Source organism: Myxocyprinus asiaticus, chromosome 35, assembly GCF_019703515.2.
Source record: "Myxocyprinus asiaticus isolate MX2 ecotype Aquarium Trade chromosome 35, UBuf_Myxa_2, whole genome shotgun sequence".
NCBI lineage: Eukaryota > Metazoa > Chordata > Actinopteri > Cypriniformes > Catostomidae > Myxocyprinus > Myxocyprinus asiaticus.
Window position 1 is genome coordinate 36,319,792 of NC_059378.1, and position 18,011 is coordinate 36,337,802.

The 18,011-nt window shown below is 39.6% G+C and overlaps 1 protein-coding gene across 1 annotated transcript in view; it reads left to right on the top strand.

Annotated features, from left to right (window-relative positions):
* The window catches only part of mfsd4aa (major facilitator superfamily domain containing 4Aa), a 30,294-nt gene that overhangs the window by 8,510 nt on the left and 3,773 nt on the right, over positions 1-18,011 (top strand). Inside the window, exons 4-9 of the mRNA XM_051672604.1 lie at positions 662-824; positions 1,939-2,054; positions 2,156-2,329; positions 12,751-12,898; positions 17,419-17,489; positions 17,577-17,697. Of these exons, the coding sequence (XP_051528564.1) occupies positions 662-824; positions 1,939-2,054; positions 2,156-2,329; positions 12,751-12,898; positions 17,419-17,489; positions 17,577-17,697 (793 nt within the window). The remainder of the gene's footprint in view (positions 1-661; positions 825-1,938; positions 2,055-2,155; positions 2,330-12,750; positions 12,899-17,418; positions 17,490-17,576; positions 17,698-18,011) is intronic.

Sequence of the window (18,011 nt, forward strand, 5' to 3'; positions counted from 1 at the left end):
GCACACATCTTGATAATTTGGGACAAAAACTTTACATTCCATTTGAAACTATATTTTTGATGAATTGGTTCAAAAAACAATTTGAGTCATCACTCAACAATTTCCATTTAATAAATTAAATGACATTTAATTCATTAAAAATATATTTTAGTTAAATACTACTGTTTATCACTGTGTTTTTGATTAGGTTAAATAGATTGCATCAAATGTTGTACAGTTTATGGTTCAAGTTATACCTTTAGTCCAAACCCTTCTTTGGTTTTCCGCATACCACTACTTCTCGTACACAGTGTGCATGACACAAATTTTTTCATCAGCACAGTAAGCGTACTGTACAGTTTTTGTAGACAAGCGGACAATCTACATAAGCATTCGTCGTCTGCGCATGCTGCGAATGCGTCCATATGCCATGCGATCAAAATAATACTTTAAAAGGCTAGAGCGCTCAAACGTACATGAGTACCAAGAACAGCACGCGGAAAAACAAAGTATACCCTTCACATTCCAGTTATGTAAAACCGCTTTGCAAATAGATTTGTTCATTAAAAAGAATCAGGTCATATAAATTATTCCTTTCTGGACATAAATAATTGTTACTGGTTGTGTGTGTTCATCCATGTCTAAATGCATGTGTAACTTTCTCTTCTCTGTGTGTGTGTAGCTGCCTATACCCATTGGAATATTCATCCTGATGTATCGGGAGCATTTGTTTGCATGCGGTTCCCCCAGTCGCCGTTTGCTAGATGGAGACGTTCTGGTGAAAAAAACCTGGGGAACCACAGGACAGTCAGAAGAAAATGGGCATCAGAAAGAGGATCCTAAAAGTAAGAATTAAAGCTGAAGTATGTAATTTCTGCGCCGCTTACGGCTACATTTTATTTTTGGAATTCCATTTAGTGCTACTAGTGGCACAGAAATTACATACTTTGGCAATTATAAGGGTCCAAGCAGTTTGGAAAAGTGGAGAAAATGATCAAAATTGCTAAATTTGAAAGAAAAGAAACAAAAAGAAAAATAATTAAAATAAAATTGCAGTTCTTGAGTTAATACCAAAAAAGTAGATATTAGCTTATTATAGTGAGACCTTGTGGCCGATTCTTACAAAATTTGGTATACAGCATCATTTTGGCAACCTATAAGCGAATGCCAAATTTCATAAATATCGGCCATTCACAACGCAAGTTACTAGCTGCTAAAATTTGATTGGCTTCTGGAAGCCATTTTGGTTGAGTTGGCCAATCAGTATTTTAAGGATATGTTAGCACTTGACCCAAAGAAGATGAATGCCAAATTCTAACTTCCTCGACCAAACTGTTGTGGAGTTATATTAACTGGTTTTTAGTTGTAGTACCTCTTTAGATAGAACAGGACAAAATTTGGCTTGCACCCTTGAAAAAAAGTCTTCATGACGAAGATTTGGAAGAAATATGTCGATTTGGGCCACGGTCAAAAAAATTAACTGGCTTCTAAACGATTTGATCTTTGGTGCTGGGACCCCTAATAATTGTTTTCAAACAGGTTTCCCGAACACTCCCCCATCTGCCTTTGGTCAAGAAGCATGTAGTGCCACCAAAAACTCATGCCATTGGTAGAGCCAGTGTCGTTAAGTCGAGCTGCTCAAACAAATGGATTGCAATTTCATTTGGTGCCGCAATTGATGCAGAGATTAAACACTGCTCCTTTAAGGCAAGAGCATTTGAAGCTCTTTCCACTCAGCTTGTACACCCACCTCACTTCTATACCAATGACATTGACGAAACAATCACTGCTTTGGATCTGACATGAAAGTAATATATGCCAAATACTGTTAAAACTGCAAGCATAAGTTCTAGTCTCTGTACATACTATGTCTGTGTACAAGATGTGAGAAGCAGCCTAAAAGGATGTTTTTGTAATCTTCCCCCCATATATCCGAGACTTACTGTGCTGTCTCCACAGGCCAAATAGAACTGTTCAGCTGCTGTCTCCTTGGCAACATGCACAGGCTTCCGTTGTCTTTCTTTGGTATCCATATCCTTGGGGGTCTGGTGCTCTTTTTTTACGATGGTATAGTGGTAAGTAGGATTAGCACTTCACAGCTATATCAAGCTTTGTAATTAAAGAGTATTTGCTTAATTACGTGAATTAATGAATAACTTAATTTTACGTATCTTAGGGGTCATACACAGGCTTTGTCTACACCTACGCAGTGGCGCCCCCTATGAGTCTACCTCATAAGACAGCCGGCTACTTGACGTGCGTCTTCTGGGCGGCCATTACCGTGGGACGCTTATCTGCCATACCTCTGTCTTACCGCTTGAAACCTGTAAAATTCCTAATCGTTAGTCAGGTATGTAACTCCCCTCTCTCTATAATCAACCAGCCAATGAGCAGTTTGACTCTGCCTTAGAGGGCAAAATTTTAAAAGATGGGCAATTTTCTTTGAAGCACTTAGGCCCCATTCACACCTTGCATTAACATGCGTTTAATATCTGGATAGTATCTGTATATTCTTTAGCTGGATTGCATTTACACCTTGCAGTGTAATACGTCTCCACTGTGATCGGATAGAGCTCTGATTTTTACCTGCACAAAATCTAAAAAACTACTTGCATATTACATCAGTGGCTGTGGATACTGAAAATTCAATGTCTTTTAGCTACATTTAAAAACATTAATGGATAATTCATATGCTTTCTATCACTTTAATAGTCAGGGTTTTCCCTTCATTGATTTTTCATTACATTACGGGTCGCCAAAGCAAATCTAATGATATTCATCTCGCGTTCAGCACTTTGTATATACTTCTCATCTGAAATGCGTGAGTGAAGACTGGTTACACGTGAGTGTCGCAAGTGATTAGACAACAGGACAGAGATGCGAGTGAGTGAGGATTTCAGGAGAGAGATGAGATATTACAAGTGTATACCAATGAAATATTCATGGGATATTATTTATTGTTCGGGTGACAAGATTGCAAACCGACAGTGTCTGCTGTGTTCTTCACATTGTGGTGACTGAATTAACAGAAAAAGGCAAGAACACAAACACAGCACTTTAACAACGGAAAACTGTAGCGCAGTAATTAATTACTGACGTAGTTGGGTCCATTTACACCTGTAATTGAATGTGGTCAAGCATTTAATTTTTTATTGAAATAATTGCATTTAATTAGTTTTTACCACACTAGCTTACTTTTGTGGTATTTCATAGACAGTAGACCCACCTAAACTTCAAACTACTGTCAATCAAACAATGTCTTCCTGTCTTACACCCTGTCTACACCTGACGCAAAAGATGTTGAATGTTCTAAAAAATTTTATTGCTTGTTGGCAGGAGTAGCGGCAGCACGTGCTGCGCAAAATGGCTATTTACTGTTGCCGTGTTGCGCCACTCGCATCTAATGTAGACAAGATGTTAGGCCACGTCCAAACTAATCTGTTTTTGTTTGAAACATTTTCTGTATAGAAGAATGTTGTTCCAGTGTGGATGAAAGGCATAAACATTGTAAAATCAATTAATTTTCAAATGAAAACCAATACACTAATTCGGTAATAAAGAGCGTTTTCGTTTGTAAACTCAGTTTTCAGGCCACGTAAACACTAATCCTTTTATCTCTGAGAACTCTGTTTTTAGTTTCCCAACATCAACGTTTTCTGAAGTATGCGGTTGTGGAGAGTGTTTTCTAAATTTTCTGTTTTCAGTGCCGCTCTAGTGTGGATGAGAGGCGTAAACATCTCAAAATCAATCAATTTTCAAATGAAAACCATTACACATTAGTTTTTGTTTGAAAAGTCATCATTTTCCTAAGCGATAATGGAGAGTATTTTCAATTTCATTTGGAAACTGTTTTCAGACCACGTCCACACTAATCCTTTTATCTCTGAAAACTCTGTTTTTAGTTTCCTAACTGTTTTTAATTTCCTAACATCAACGGCCTCATTACTTTGGCGGTTCTGACGATGGGGATGATGCTATGTCACTTGCAGCTTCAGGCAAGTGGTCCACAGAGGATGTTGCCACCCCTTTCCCCAGCGAGGGTGAAGAACGTGCACACGCCACAGACAAGGAGCTTCTTCACGTCCTCGCGAGGTTGGTTGAAGAGCTTGGTCTTGAGTGGTCCCCTCCAGAAGAGCCAGAGAAGTCTCGCCTGGATGAATGGTTTTTGCAAACCGGCCATCGTCAACAGACCGTGATTCAGCGCAGCTGAAAGCTACTACTGAGGCCACCTGTGAAGCCACACAAACTGTGGTACAAGCATAAGCACCCGCTGTCTCGGCGCGAACACTGCACAGAAACGTTCCTGATATGCCCAGCCCCGTGAAGAGGTACCCAGAGCTGATGAAGGCTCGATTCAAGGCACACAGTTTTTCTCCCCTCTTCCTCAAAACTGTTCTTCGGGAACTGTTCAAAATGTTGCTTCTGTGTGTATTACTCAAAGATTGTTCTCACAAAAGAGAAAAAAGCGCTCGTTGTACAAACATGGGACGCTTACACATTCTCTGAAAAAGGGCCATTTCCTCTTCATGTATCATACACCCCACACATTATGCTCAACTGCTTCCCTATGGTGAGCGGCGCTCTATCTCCTATAGCGAGTGAATCAATAAGCCCGCTGTCCCGGGGCTTCAGCCCATTCTATATCTGAGATGCTTGAATTGCGTGCTCGCGAAGCGCCCATTCAAAATGTTAACTCAGAAACAGATCTTATCGCACATCCGTCCTCAGGACTGGTTCCCGATCTAATTCCAGTCACCTCACGAACGAGCGTGTACAGACCATTCTTCGTTGTCTGTCTCAGTTCAAACTGGGAAAAACATTGCCACTGAAGTCATTTCAGAAAATGCTCCTGCATTCGCCGTCACATGAGACCTCTCCAGTACTGGCTCAAGCGACACGTTCCACATTGCGCACATCACAGTGACTCGCCCCTGCTCTAGCACCATGGACAGCGCCGATCTTCTACCAACAAGGTGTTATGCTGGCTCAAATTTTCAGAAGAAAAGTGGTGACCACAAATGCACCATGGTGTGCGATTGACGCTGACTTTCAGCGCCTGGACAGGTGCGAAACGGGCGTGGTACATCAACTGCCTAGAACTACTGGCTGTCTTTCTAGCTTTGAGAGCTTTTCATTCCGACATTGTGAATCACCACGTTCTGATTCATTCGGACAACACAACAGTAGTAGCGTGCATAAATCCTCAGGGTGGACTCCGGTCACCAAAATGAATGAGCATAACACAACGCCTCTTCCAATGGAGCGGATGTCATCTCCTCTCATTGCGTGCGACACATGTCCCGGGCCATCTGAATTGCGGAGCAGATCTTATGTCATGCCAGAGAGCATTACCAGGGAAATAGAGACTTCATCCTCAGACAGTGATGAGGATTTGGGAAATATTCAGCAAAGTGGATGTCGACCTATTCGCCTCCGCAGAGAACGCCCAATGTCCCCTTTGTTACTCCATGTCCCAAGCCCCGCTGGGTCTGGACGTGCTGGCTCACAAATGGCTGGCGAAATGCAAGTATGTATTTCCCCCGGTGCGCCTCCTTCATTCTGTCATCAGCAAAGTCCTAGTGGACATAGAAACAGTTCTGTTAATTGTGCCGAAATGGCCCAATCAGTCCTGGTTTCAGGAGATGATAGAAATACTAGACGGCCCTCCATGGGAAAGAAAGCCGAGGAGAGACCTTCTCTCTCAAGCACAAGGCACGATTTGGCATCCCCAGCCAGAGCTGTGGAACCTACATGTGTGGCCCCTGAACGGAGCACATCGGACGGGCCAGAATTGGCTCAGTCGGTGATGAACACTATTTTACAGGCTAGAGCACCGTTCACGAGACGCAAACATAATCTAGTCATAAAGTTCCTTAGGGGAGCGAGGCATTTGAACCCCCCTCGCCTTGCTATGGTGAAGACTTGGGACTTCAATCTGGTGCTGAAGGCATTCACAAACTCCCTGTTCGAGCCATTGGAATCTGTTGAGCTGCGGGTGCTTTCCTTAAAGACCGCACTCCAATTGGCTTTGGCCCCTTTTAAATGGGTGGGTGACAAGCAGTGGGTGGGTGACTACATTAATTTCCATCTGGCATCTGCCATGTGGGACTATTCATATACACTTAAATATAACTTATGTCATCGGCCTGTGACTATTTAGTGTTATAACTCTGGGAGTGTGATGTCACGCAGGGGCGCAACTACACATTTGTCGAGGGGTAAGCAACCACCAAATGCACACGCACACTCTACAACACAGATAAAAAGCAAAAGACCCATAGGTAAATTACGTGGCTCTTTTAACTTTATATTAAATAGTAATGTGAAAGTGACACAAAATTTGACACCTAAAACGGAACCATTAATAACTCAACACTTTTCAAACTACTTTAAATTTTAACAAATATTACAATTCCGAACACACACACACAAATAATAATAAAATATATTTTTTTAAATAAAGAAATCAATAAAAATGTTACAAATTAATGTGATGCCAATTATTTAATTCGAACTTTTGTATTTAGAATTTTAACATTAACAGTCATGTACACAGCTATAACCTGTGAGTAACTGTCTTACCTAAAGCAGCAAAGTCCAACCTGCATCATATATGTTATCATGTGCTGGGCCCATCGACAATGTCAGAGTCAACTTAAAATGTTTTCAAAAGTCAGGATAAAATTCAGTGGGGAATGCCAGCCTAACATGTTCAAGGAATGTGTCTGATAATAAAGTAATATCTTTCATCAATACATTTCATTTTTCAAGTCATCTTAGTGCACGCTTGTTTTGAGTTGATCCACAGTGCGTACAGATGCCACTGGTTGATCGCATACAACTTGAATGGAATCGTTTTTAATGCTGCCAAAATGTCATTAAAAACGTTTTTCATGAATCAAACTACTTGTTTATTATAAAACAAAAATTTAGAATCTTTTTAGAAACTAAGACGTTTTCTCTGCATGCACAATCGATGTAGAATGTTGCTCAGAGCCACTGATCCAGAGTCAGCTTTTCTCATCCCATTCTCCCAGTTACAGGGAGCTGTAACACGGAGCAGTTCGGCTGCTTAAGTCAGTGAATTGAGCGAGTATTTCACCCTGTGTATCATGTCATGGCCAGTGGAAGACTAGTCTTATACTCCCTCTGCCTAAACACGTCTACTGATTTCTTTTTTTTAATGCAGTGTGTATTAACACATGAATCAATCGCGTTTCACTCAACCGAATGTTGACCTCATATTATGCTAAAACATTTCCCGGCTTGTATAGCTAATGCGCATGTGCATTAGCGAGTTGATTGACAGGCAATGTCTGTATCTAAAAGGTGATTGGTTCTGTTACCTGCAAGGCAGGACTTCCTTTCTACATCCATTGAATGGAAGTTTCGAATTACAACTGTATCAAATTAACTCTATAAACCCGGTTGTGGTTGCACTGGTTTACCGACCTCCAAAACCTAACAAGGATTTTATCAATGAGTTTGCGGACTTTCTAGGTGGAATTTTCACAAATCATGATAGACTTTTAATTCTTGGGGACTTCAACATTCATGTTTGCTGCGTAACTGATTTCTTTATCTAAGTCTGCACAGGGATGGGCAGGCTAGTTACCTTACTCACAGGTCCATACTCAGGGGACACCCTTACCAACTACGAGCACAATTAAAGGAAAACAGCCCAGTGGTCCTCCGAGAGGTGGGATGGAAGATGGACCAATTTGGACAGACAATATGGACACGACTGGAACGCCCATGGATAATGAGCAAAGGATCCTTAGAAGATGCAGTTGCGGGTGGATGAGGGTAACAACTTACAAAGGCCTGCGGATTCATCAAGGAAGGATGAAGTTTGTTGGGAGCAGCCAGACACAACCTTGCACTGCACCAGAAGGTCAGACAAGAAGGTTACAGAGCCCGGTTGAACACCACAGTGCTACTGAATCCACTGTTTTGGAGGGGCATCATGAAGACCAGTACTGCCAGCAGGACAGGCAGAACTTGGAAGGCAGAGGAGTTCGTAAACCAGGCGGTTTCAAGACTGAAGCATCAAGAGATTGTTGGAAGAACACAGTCAGGAAGAACAGGCCTTGGATAGGGGGAGGCTCCCAAACTGTGGTGAGCAGCCTCCCGAAAACAGAGGAAAGCACTGGTAGTTACGGAAGTAACTAGGATGGAAGAGGAAGGGCATAAGTTTAGGGCAGTCAGCCAGCAACAGCAAGGGTGCTGGACCATATGGGAGGAGACATCTGATAGAGTGTTAGGATGGGCTAACCTGTGGAAGGTGCCCAGGCCAGGCTAAGTTTTATAATAAGATCCACCTACGATACCCTACCAAGCCCTGGGAATTTGTCTCTGTGGTATGGCAAAGAGGAGAGTTGCCTCCTCTGTGAGGCCCCAAGAGCAAACTTGCAGCACATATTGGCTAGGTGCAAGACAGCCCTGGCACAAGGACGGTACAGGCGGCAGCATGATCAGGTCCTGTGGAAGCTGGCAGAGATCCTAGAGGTGCATAGAGTGAAGGCAAATAAAGGCACCCATGCTCCCCAGAGGCAGAGTTTTGATCTTGTTAAAAAGGGAGGTGCGAAACATTGAAGAGAGGTGGCTCCTGGCTGATAACCCCGCAGCTGGGCTGAAGGCACTGGTGGAGGTGCGGCAAGCAATAATGCCTGGCAGGTTATTACAGATACCTGTGCATCTGTTTAGGAATTTTTTAACCTTATTGATTCATTTGATCTTACCCAGTGGATGATTGGCCCTACTCGTACTTGGGGCCACATGTTAGACCTGGTTTATCATATGGTTTACATGTCTCTGATACTAAGATTTGTGATATTAATTTCTCTGATTTTAAGCATTTTATTTTGAATGCCTCAAAAGGTTGTGTGGTTGTTCAAAAGGAAAAACCACATACCACTGTCCGATGGTCCCGCACGTTTAGCCCCACTATCAGTGAAGATTTCTCTCTGATGTATAAAGAAGCCAGCGATTCTCAAATACTGGAGTGCCCCTTGCCCCATTTATGTGTGGATGATCATTTTAATTCCACTTAAGTATTTTAGATTCTGTGAGCCATGGTTAAATGTTAAAACACGTTCTCTTAGAAAGTGGTAAAGGCTGCAAAGATTAAATATTATTCTGACATTATTGCAATGAACTGTCATAAACCGGGAATTCTTTCTTTCTACAATAAACTCCATAATTAATCCATCTGGTAAAGCTCACCAAGAGTCATCTGCTACAGTCTGTGAGAATTTTTGCAGATTTTTTGTTGATGAGATTGCTGGTCAGAGATCACAGATCCAGCCAGCTGCCTATGATCCCTCTGAACCCCCTGTTTGTACTGCTGGTTGGAGTGAGTTTGAGTCCATCTCTCTTTCCACTCTTCAGGAAATTATTGCTGAACTTAAGCCTATGTCTTGTTTTCGTGATACTATCCCTTCACGTCTTATCAAGCAGCTCTTCGACACTGTGGGGCCCAGTCTTCTTTCCATAATAAATAAATGTCTTAACACGGGTACCCTACCTGATCACTTTAAGCACGCTATAGTGATACCATCGCTTAAGAGACTGAACCTTGATCCTGTTGACATGGTGTATCCCTCCATTGTTATGCTGATGATACCCAGATTTATTTGCCTCTGAGATGCACAGGAAAAATTCTCAATCCTTTATTGGCCTGCCTAAAGGACATAAAATTATGGATGTCCTCAAACTTTTAAATTTAAATGAAAATAAACCTGAGATTATCTTGTTTGGTCCCATTGACAGTACTGCTACCTGCAATTTTAATTTAAGCCACCTTGCCTCCCAAGCTAAAACGTGTGTAAAGAATTTGGGATTCTTATTTGACAGCGATCTTAAATTAGACAAACAGATAAATTCAGTTGTTAGATCTAGTTTATTTCATTTACATCTTTTAGCTTAAGTTTTTACAAGAGATATTGAAAGAGCGATCCATGCGTTTGTTACGTCCTGTTTAGACTACTGTAATTCCCTGTATTACGGAATAAACGTATCATCTCTTGTCTGTCTACAAATGGTCCAGAATGCGGAAGCGAGACTTTTGAAAGGTCTTCAGAAGTGTGAACACATTACACCTATCTTAGTCTCATTACACTGTCTGCCAGTCCACTTCAGAGTTGATTTTAGAATTCTCTTATTTGTTTATAAGTCCTTAAACAACTTACAGTTAGCTCCATCTTATCTCTCTGATCTACTTAGTATATATAATCCCTCCAGAGCTCTTAGATCGAGGACTCAAAGACTGCTTATTGTACCAAGGTCTAGACTGAAGCAAAGAGGTGAAAGTGCTTTTGCCATAGCTGGACCCAAGCTTTGGAACAGTTTGCCAATACACATAAGATCTGCTCCGACATTGTCGGTTTTTAAATCTTTGCTAAAAACTTATTTTTTCTCTTTTGCTTTTAATGTTGTCTAATGTGTGTTTTGTCTTACTGTTTTATTCGTTTTTAAGTCTTACTCTACTGTACAATTGTGTTTTATAGATTTTGTTGTAAAGCATATTCAACGTCTGATGTATAAATAGTGCTCCATTAATACATTTTGGCATTTGACTGTTGGGTGCTAGAGCTTCTTGTTTGGGTGTTCCAATTTCTCCCATTCATTTAAATAGAAGTGACTCATCTCTGCTAAATAGTCTCTGGCCTCACACTCTATAGAAATACAATGCCCATCATGCACTACTTCTCCTCGAAGTTTGCACACTTTTACTCCTGATTCCTCGCAATACAGGGAAAGTAGAGTTGTACAAAAGCAACGCGTTACTTTATTTAAAAAGTAACTGATATTATGGTCTAAAATAAAAATAAAAAATATTGTATTACTTTACTCGTTACTCAAAAGTAATCTGATTACGTAACGCGCATTACTTTTAACGCGTTACCCTCAACACTGGCTATAACCTGGTAGTTATTTAAGACCAGTTCTTAATTTTATTTTATCTGCATCGTTATTTTTCATCCAAACAGAAAAAGAAAGAAAATAATGAAGGCTTAATTGTTCAACATGATTGATTCTGAAGCAAGCCTCTCCATCACACATTTCTTTGCCCATTTTTTGGGATTTAGTCAATAATTAATCCAGGTGTTGCTTAATAATTCCTGCCACGAACGTAGCAAAATTAATGTGTTCTCAAACGAAAACGTAGCCTACTAGTTTGTCTCGTTTGAAAACTCAAATTTCAGTTACCTAACTTTTAGGTAAGTTTTCTAAAGTGTGCGATAATGAAGAGTGTTTTCAATTTCGTTTGGAAACTGTTTTTAGGCCACAACCACATTTTATGTTTGAAAATTTCATTTTTAGTTTTCTAACGTAATATTTTTCCAAAGTATGCAGTAATAAAAGCGTTTTTGTTTGTAAACTCAGTTTTCAGGCCACGTCCACACTAATCCTTTTAAACTCTGTTTTCAGTTTCCTAACGTCAAGGTTTTCTGAAGAATGCAGTTAAGGAGAGAGTGTTTGAAAAGTCTCAGTTTTCAGTGCCGTTCCAGTGTGGTTGAGTGCTGTGAACGTAGCAAAATAAATGTTATTAAAAATTAATGCATTTTCAAACGAAAACGTAGCCTACTAGTCTGTCTCATTTGAAAATTCAGTTTTCAGTTTCCTAACGTCATCGTTTTCTGAAGTATGCGTTAATGGACAGCTTTCTCAAAAGTCTCAGTTTTCAGTGCCATTCCAGTGTGGTTGAGAGCTGTAAATTTAGCTAAATTAATGCGTTTTCAAATGAAAACGTATTCGTCTGTTCTCACATCTTCGTTTTCCAAAGTATGCGTTAATGGAGAGTGGTCCAGTGTGGATGAGAGGTGTAAACGTAGCACAAAATCAATCCATGTTTGTATTAATGAAAAACATATTAGTGTGGACGTGGCCTTCATTTTCATTTAAAAAGTTTTCAGTTTCCTAACATTATAGTTTTCCGAAGTATGTTAATGAAGAGTGTTTTTAAATGAAAATGTATTAGACTAATCTGTTTTTGTTTGAAAACTCAGTTTTCAGTTTCTTAATGTCATCGTTTTTAAAGTATGAATGAAACAACAGCCCTTTATCTGAATATTTTTTGTTTCAGTAGACTCCTTTTTGCATTTACAGGTTTGGAACGCAGAAGTAAACTATAGCGGGGTCAATTTATATTGTGGTGAATGGGAGATCACAGCAAATGTTATTTTTGCTCCAACAGCAAAAGAGTGTTTCTACAAATTTCAAAAAGACAGTTGGTCTTTTTTTTAATGCCAGAGCAGTATAACACAAAGAATAATTTTCTTAATGTACACACACACAAACACACACAAAATGATGTACTGGATTTACACTGCAAAACAAGATGGAATAACTTCATTATTTTGTCCATTCTGATTCAGAAAACCTCAAATACACTCGACAGATTTGTGTTCAGTTAGACTTTAAAAATGGGTCATGCTTTCATAACCTGCAATGTCACCATGGCCATAAAGGTGTGCCACCCATTAAAGTGCACCAAGGGAAACTTTGGACAGGAACAAACATCCTCGTCCTGTATCCTGCTCTGCCCTGTCCATTTGCCAGTTGGCAGATTTGTTTATCTGACGTGCCTAAATTGAGGCTCTTTTTTTTTTTTCAGTTCACAGTTTTATTTGCTCAAAGTTTATGACAGCAGGACTCTTAATTTCCATTCCTCGGGAGAAAAAGCAGGGTGTTCACCTCAAATAACAAATGCTTCATTGGCGAAGCGTGTCCAAATGCAGATCTTTTCCCTTCTGTTCTCTCTTGTAGGTGGGTGTGATAGTCACACTACTTCTCCTACTGATTTTTTCTAACAGTAGTGTGTTCCTCTTCATTGGCACCTGCTGTCTTGGTCTGTTCATAAGCAGTGTCTTCCCCTGCATGCTTGCGCTCACCGAAGACATCCTAGAATACAAAGGTACAGTATAACAACAAACTGTCATTTTTTTCTTGCATTGTTAAAGGAATTGTTTGCCCAAAATTGAATGTCATCACTTATGCATCCTCATGTCGTTCCATACCTATATGACTTTGCTTCTTATGTGGAACACAATAAAAGGATTTTTCAAGAGGATACTGGTCGTTTTTTCCATGCAGTTAGAACGAATGAAGACTGGAGCTTTCAACTTTTTTAAAAGAAAGCAAAACCACCATAAAAGTATCATGAAAGTAGTCTATATGACTTGTGCGCATTATTCCCATGTCATACAATAGTTTTGTGTTAGGTACAGACTGAAATTTAAGCCGATATGTACTGATTACATTCCTTTAGTGAGCTGTTAACTCGAGAACTGCTGCAACCGAAGCATTGAATCAATTAAACTTGAGATACAGATCAGTTTGATTCATGAATGAATCTTTCTGATCGGTTTTGTCAACCGAATCAACTGATTCATTAAATAGATCTGACTCCAAAGAATGATTCATTTACGCTTCTGATATTGTTACTTCTCTAAAGAAGTCTCTTGAACGAACCGAGAAGTGCTAAGGTGACCTAAATTATATAAAATAAAATAAAAATATTGACTTAAATTATGGTCTGTTCCTCACACAAAGCTCTATTGTATGGATTCAGAAGACTTGGAATATGGGTCATTTGATAAATACTTTTTCTGAGATTATACAAAATTAGAAGTCTTTTAAAAATCTAGTTTAAAACACGTTTCAAGTGTGTAGAAATGTAATTATTGTGTCCATGTTGGTTTCATACATTTTTTGAAAAACATTTATTGCATTTTCAACCAAAAAATTAATGTAGTTACTTCAAAATTTCAAGTGATATAACCATCAAGTAAAATGTATTAAAATTCTTTCCTTGCTCCTTGAATACATGTGTACACAGCTTTATTATTAGTTTAAAAAGAAGTTTCCAAACATATTTTGAGGTAAAAAAAAATTTTTTTTTACAAATGTGATGAATTTTTGAGTCATGAATGTCAAAACTTTTTCTTAGGGTTACTCCATTTGACTCAAACAAAATGCACCTTTTCATAAAAATGTCTAAAAAAAATTTGATATTGTTTTTACCTTTTTTTCTGGACAAAACATTTTAAACAAAAGTATTATCAATTATTATTAACTAAATATTAATAAAATAAAAGTTATAAAAATATAAATAATATATACATATTATTAACAAAAATGTTCACTGATTATTTTTTTCTATGAAACAATAGTAAATTAAATTATTCTAACTACTTTCACCAACATTTTAAAATGACTGAACTCAAAAATGTATTTCATCATAGTAGATATGTATTCAAGTAATTGTTTTGTGTGAATTGCATTATCAGTGTATTTTTGAATAACTTAATAAATCTGGACAAAAATAAAATCGTCAAGTCATATGGACTATTTTTATGACACTTTAATGGTGCTTTTGCATCCTTTTTGAAGCTTGAATTCCTCTAATGTTCCAAGGAAGAAAAACATCATACAAGCTTGAGACATAAAGATGACAGAATTTCAATTTTTTGTTGAACCAATCCTTTAAATCATTTGTTTTTTATTTGTGGGTTTCATCAATATGTCAATAACCATTGATGCTTTTGCAGTTCAGTATTTACTCAGTTTACTGCTGAGCTCACCTCTGTTACTGTCGACACTCCCATCTGCGCCCTTAATTCTTTCCGTTGTTGGCCTTTTACATCATGGGAAAGTTCTGCTTGACAGGTCTTGTATCTTGCAGAAAAAACAATCCTTTCAAACCCAATAGTGAAAGCCACTGGGAAGAATCATTGTGAAATAAATGGCTAATTACTAAGTGCCCTCTGTACACTACAGCTCTGGGGGGTTTGATAGGTTAAAGCAATAAAAAATATCAGTAATGAATGAATGTCAGCAGTCCCACCAGTGCCTGTGGGTTTGGAGTTTGAATTAACAACTGGCTGCAGCTGTAGCAGTTGTTAAATCATGCGGGGAAACGCTCACAAAGAGATGGTATAATGAGGAGACGGACCACTTGTTGAAAAATGAATGAAAGAATTCACAATACTCAATATGGCAGCTAGGAATGGAAGTTCCGACTGAAATCGCCAATCACCTTTATGTACTCTAGAATAGTGCATCTCAACTGGTTTAGCTTCGGGACACAGATTTTACTTTGGACATCAAGTGGCGACCCAACACAGTACCGAAATTGATTATCAAAAAAAAAAAATAATGGAATAGAAATGTATAAAAATTACCTTGAACTGCAAGGGCCCAACAATATGGCTGACTAGAAATGGAAAACAATTTTGCATTTTGTCTTGAATTTTGATGATTTTGTGCTCTCAGTAGCCAGTGATTCACAACACAAAAGGCATTGCAGTCAGCACAAAGTGAACCTGTATTTAATGTAGTCTGGATTACAATAGTTTTTGAGGATGAAGGCTTGTTACACAACCTGTCCATGTTGGCTTATGCCTAATTTGGCTCTAATTTGTACGAAGTGACAGAGGAATTTGTGGCAAAATAGCTTACATTTTCCCAAACATATAATTAAATGAAGTGATTTTGCTTAGAGATGCTACATTTATGATACCATTGTTCTCAGATTTTATTGCTGATTTTGACATGGTATTTAAACTAGGGCAATTGACTAAATTTAATCAAATTAATTACAGTGTCTATTTAATTGTATTAATCGCAGTTAAACTCATATATTAATATTACTAAAATATATACAGAAATAAAGATAATTTAGTATATAATCATTAAAATATTTACAAAGGTATTATACACTGATGAGCCAAAATATTATGACCACCTGCCTAATAGGTTGGTCCTCCGTGTGCCGCCAAAACAGCACCAAACCGTCGAGGCATGTACTATACAAAACCCCTGAAGGTGTCCTGTGGTATCTGGCACCAAGATATTAGCAGGAGATCCTTCAAGTCCTGTAAGTTGCGAGGTGGAGCTGCCTTGAAATCTTTATCATGTTCCTCAAACCATTCCCGAACAATGTGTGCAGTGTGGCAGGGAGCATTATCCTGCTGAAAGAGGCCACTGCCATCAGGGAATACCATTGCCATGAAGGGGTGTACCTGGTCTGCAACAATGTTTAGGTAGGTGGCACGTGTCAAATTGACGTCCACATGAATGGCCATACGCAGGGTTTCCCAACAGGACATTGCCCAGAGCATCACACTCCCTCCACCGGCTTGACATCTTCCCACAGTGCATCCTGATGCCATCACTTCCCCAGTTAAACGGCGCACATGTACAAGGCCATCCATGTGATGTAAAAGAAAACGGGCCTCATTGGACCAGGCAGCCTTCTTCCACTGCTCCAAGGTCCAGTTCTGATGCTCCTATGCCCATTGTTGTCAATGGTGGATAGGGGTCATCATGGGCACTTTGACCGGTCTGCAGCTACGCAGCCCCATATGCAGCAGGGTGTGATGCACTGTGTTGTGACATTCCTCCCATAACCATCATTAAAATGTTCTGTGACTTGTGCCACTGTAGACTTTCTGTCGGTTCGGACCAGACAGGATAGTCTTCATTGTCCTCATGCATTGATGAGCCTTGGGCGCCCAACACCCTGTCGCCAGTTTGTGGCTTGTCCCTCCTCGGACCACTGTCGGTTATTACTCGCCACTGCTGACTGGGAGCACCCCACATGCCTTGCCATTTCAGAGATGCTCGGACCCAGTCATCTGGCCATAACAATTTGGCCCTTGTCAAAGTCATTCAGGTCTTCACCCCTGCCCATTTCTCGTTGACTATGAGAACTGATTGTACTCTTACCATCTAATCTACCCAGACCTTGAAATGTGGCCTTGTTAGTAGATGATCAATCTTACTCGTTTCACCTGTGAGTTGTCATAATGTTTTGGCTCATCATTGTATATTAAGGCAGCTGAAAAAGTAAAGCATTTAGACCATACAAAAGTGTGCCAGACACGCCTTTGGAGCATCTCACTTAGGTTGCGTTGCGTCGCACTAGTTTTCAGAATCTTTAGTCACATGCGTTGTCAAGTTAAAGGTACCGGTAGTTTAGAAATTAAAAAATGCATCTTGAGAGACCTGCGTTCTCTTGTGTTCGGTCCAGTTGTCTTTGAGCGCAAGAGCGTGTCATCTGTGGAAGGCTGTACAGCTGGAGGTGTGCTGACTGCCCCCTACTGCCACACAATGATAGTACAACAAACTTGAATTGCTCTGATAGTAAGAACATTCCTTATTATGGAATTAACGCACAGGCCGGGGGCATGATTATTTCACGTTATTTTTCATTTAATTTAATGCAATAAATTAACGCATTAAATTGACAGCCCTGATTGAAACGTAATCTTGACAGGCAGTTTTGGACATTTCGGAGCTGTACTTGCATGCCTATTGCCTAGATAAAAATAGCTCTCTTTAGAGTTGTCATGATGGCCTCTGGGTGAACTCACAAGCCTTAAAGGGTGATTATACGCATCTGAGCTTGTTGCGTTTTGTGTCGGCTCATAGGTTGCGCCACTACAGTCCTGGTGACCAGTGCTGGGATGGGAGAGATGTTACTACAGGTGCTTGTTGGATCGGTAAGGCTCTGCTAATCGATGCTTTGCATGCTCTGGCAGTGCACTGTTTTGATAACTGTGTTAATTTGAGATTCTTTCCTGTCACAGGTGATGTACAGTTGCGGCAGTTTCAGCTTCCTGTTGTGTGGAATGGTCTTTGGCTGCATGGGATTCATTTTCTTCATTTTGCTGTTCTTTGTCCAGCAAAATCACAGAAACTTCACGGAAGGTTTGTTGACTTTGAATTCACATTAATTCATATAAAGGCCCAGATGGAATCTATGATTTTTTTTTCTCCAAATTTTTGTGCTAATTTGGTGGAATGGATTCAAACATTGTCAAATGTGAAATGAGAAATAGTTTACCCAAAAATGAAAATTCTCACTTAGTTTTCTCACCCTCATGCCAGCCCAGATGTGTAACTTACTTTCTTCTGCAGAACACAAAGTTTTTCAGGAGAAAATTGGGCACTGTAAGTCCATTTCAATGCAGGTGAATGGTGACCAAAACATTGAATTTCCAAAAAAGGACATAAAGGCAGCA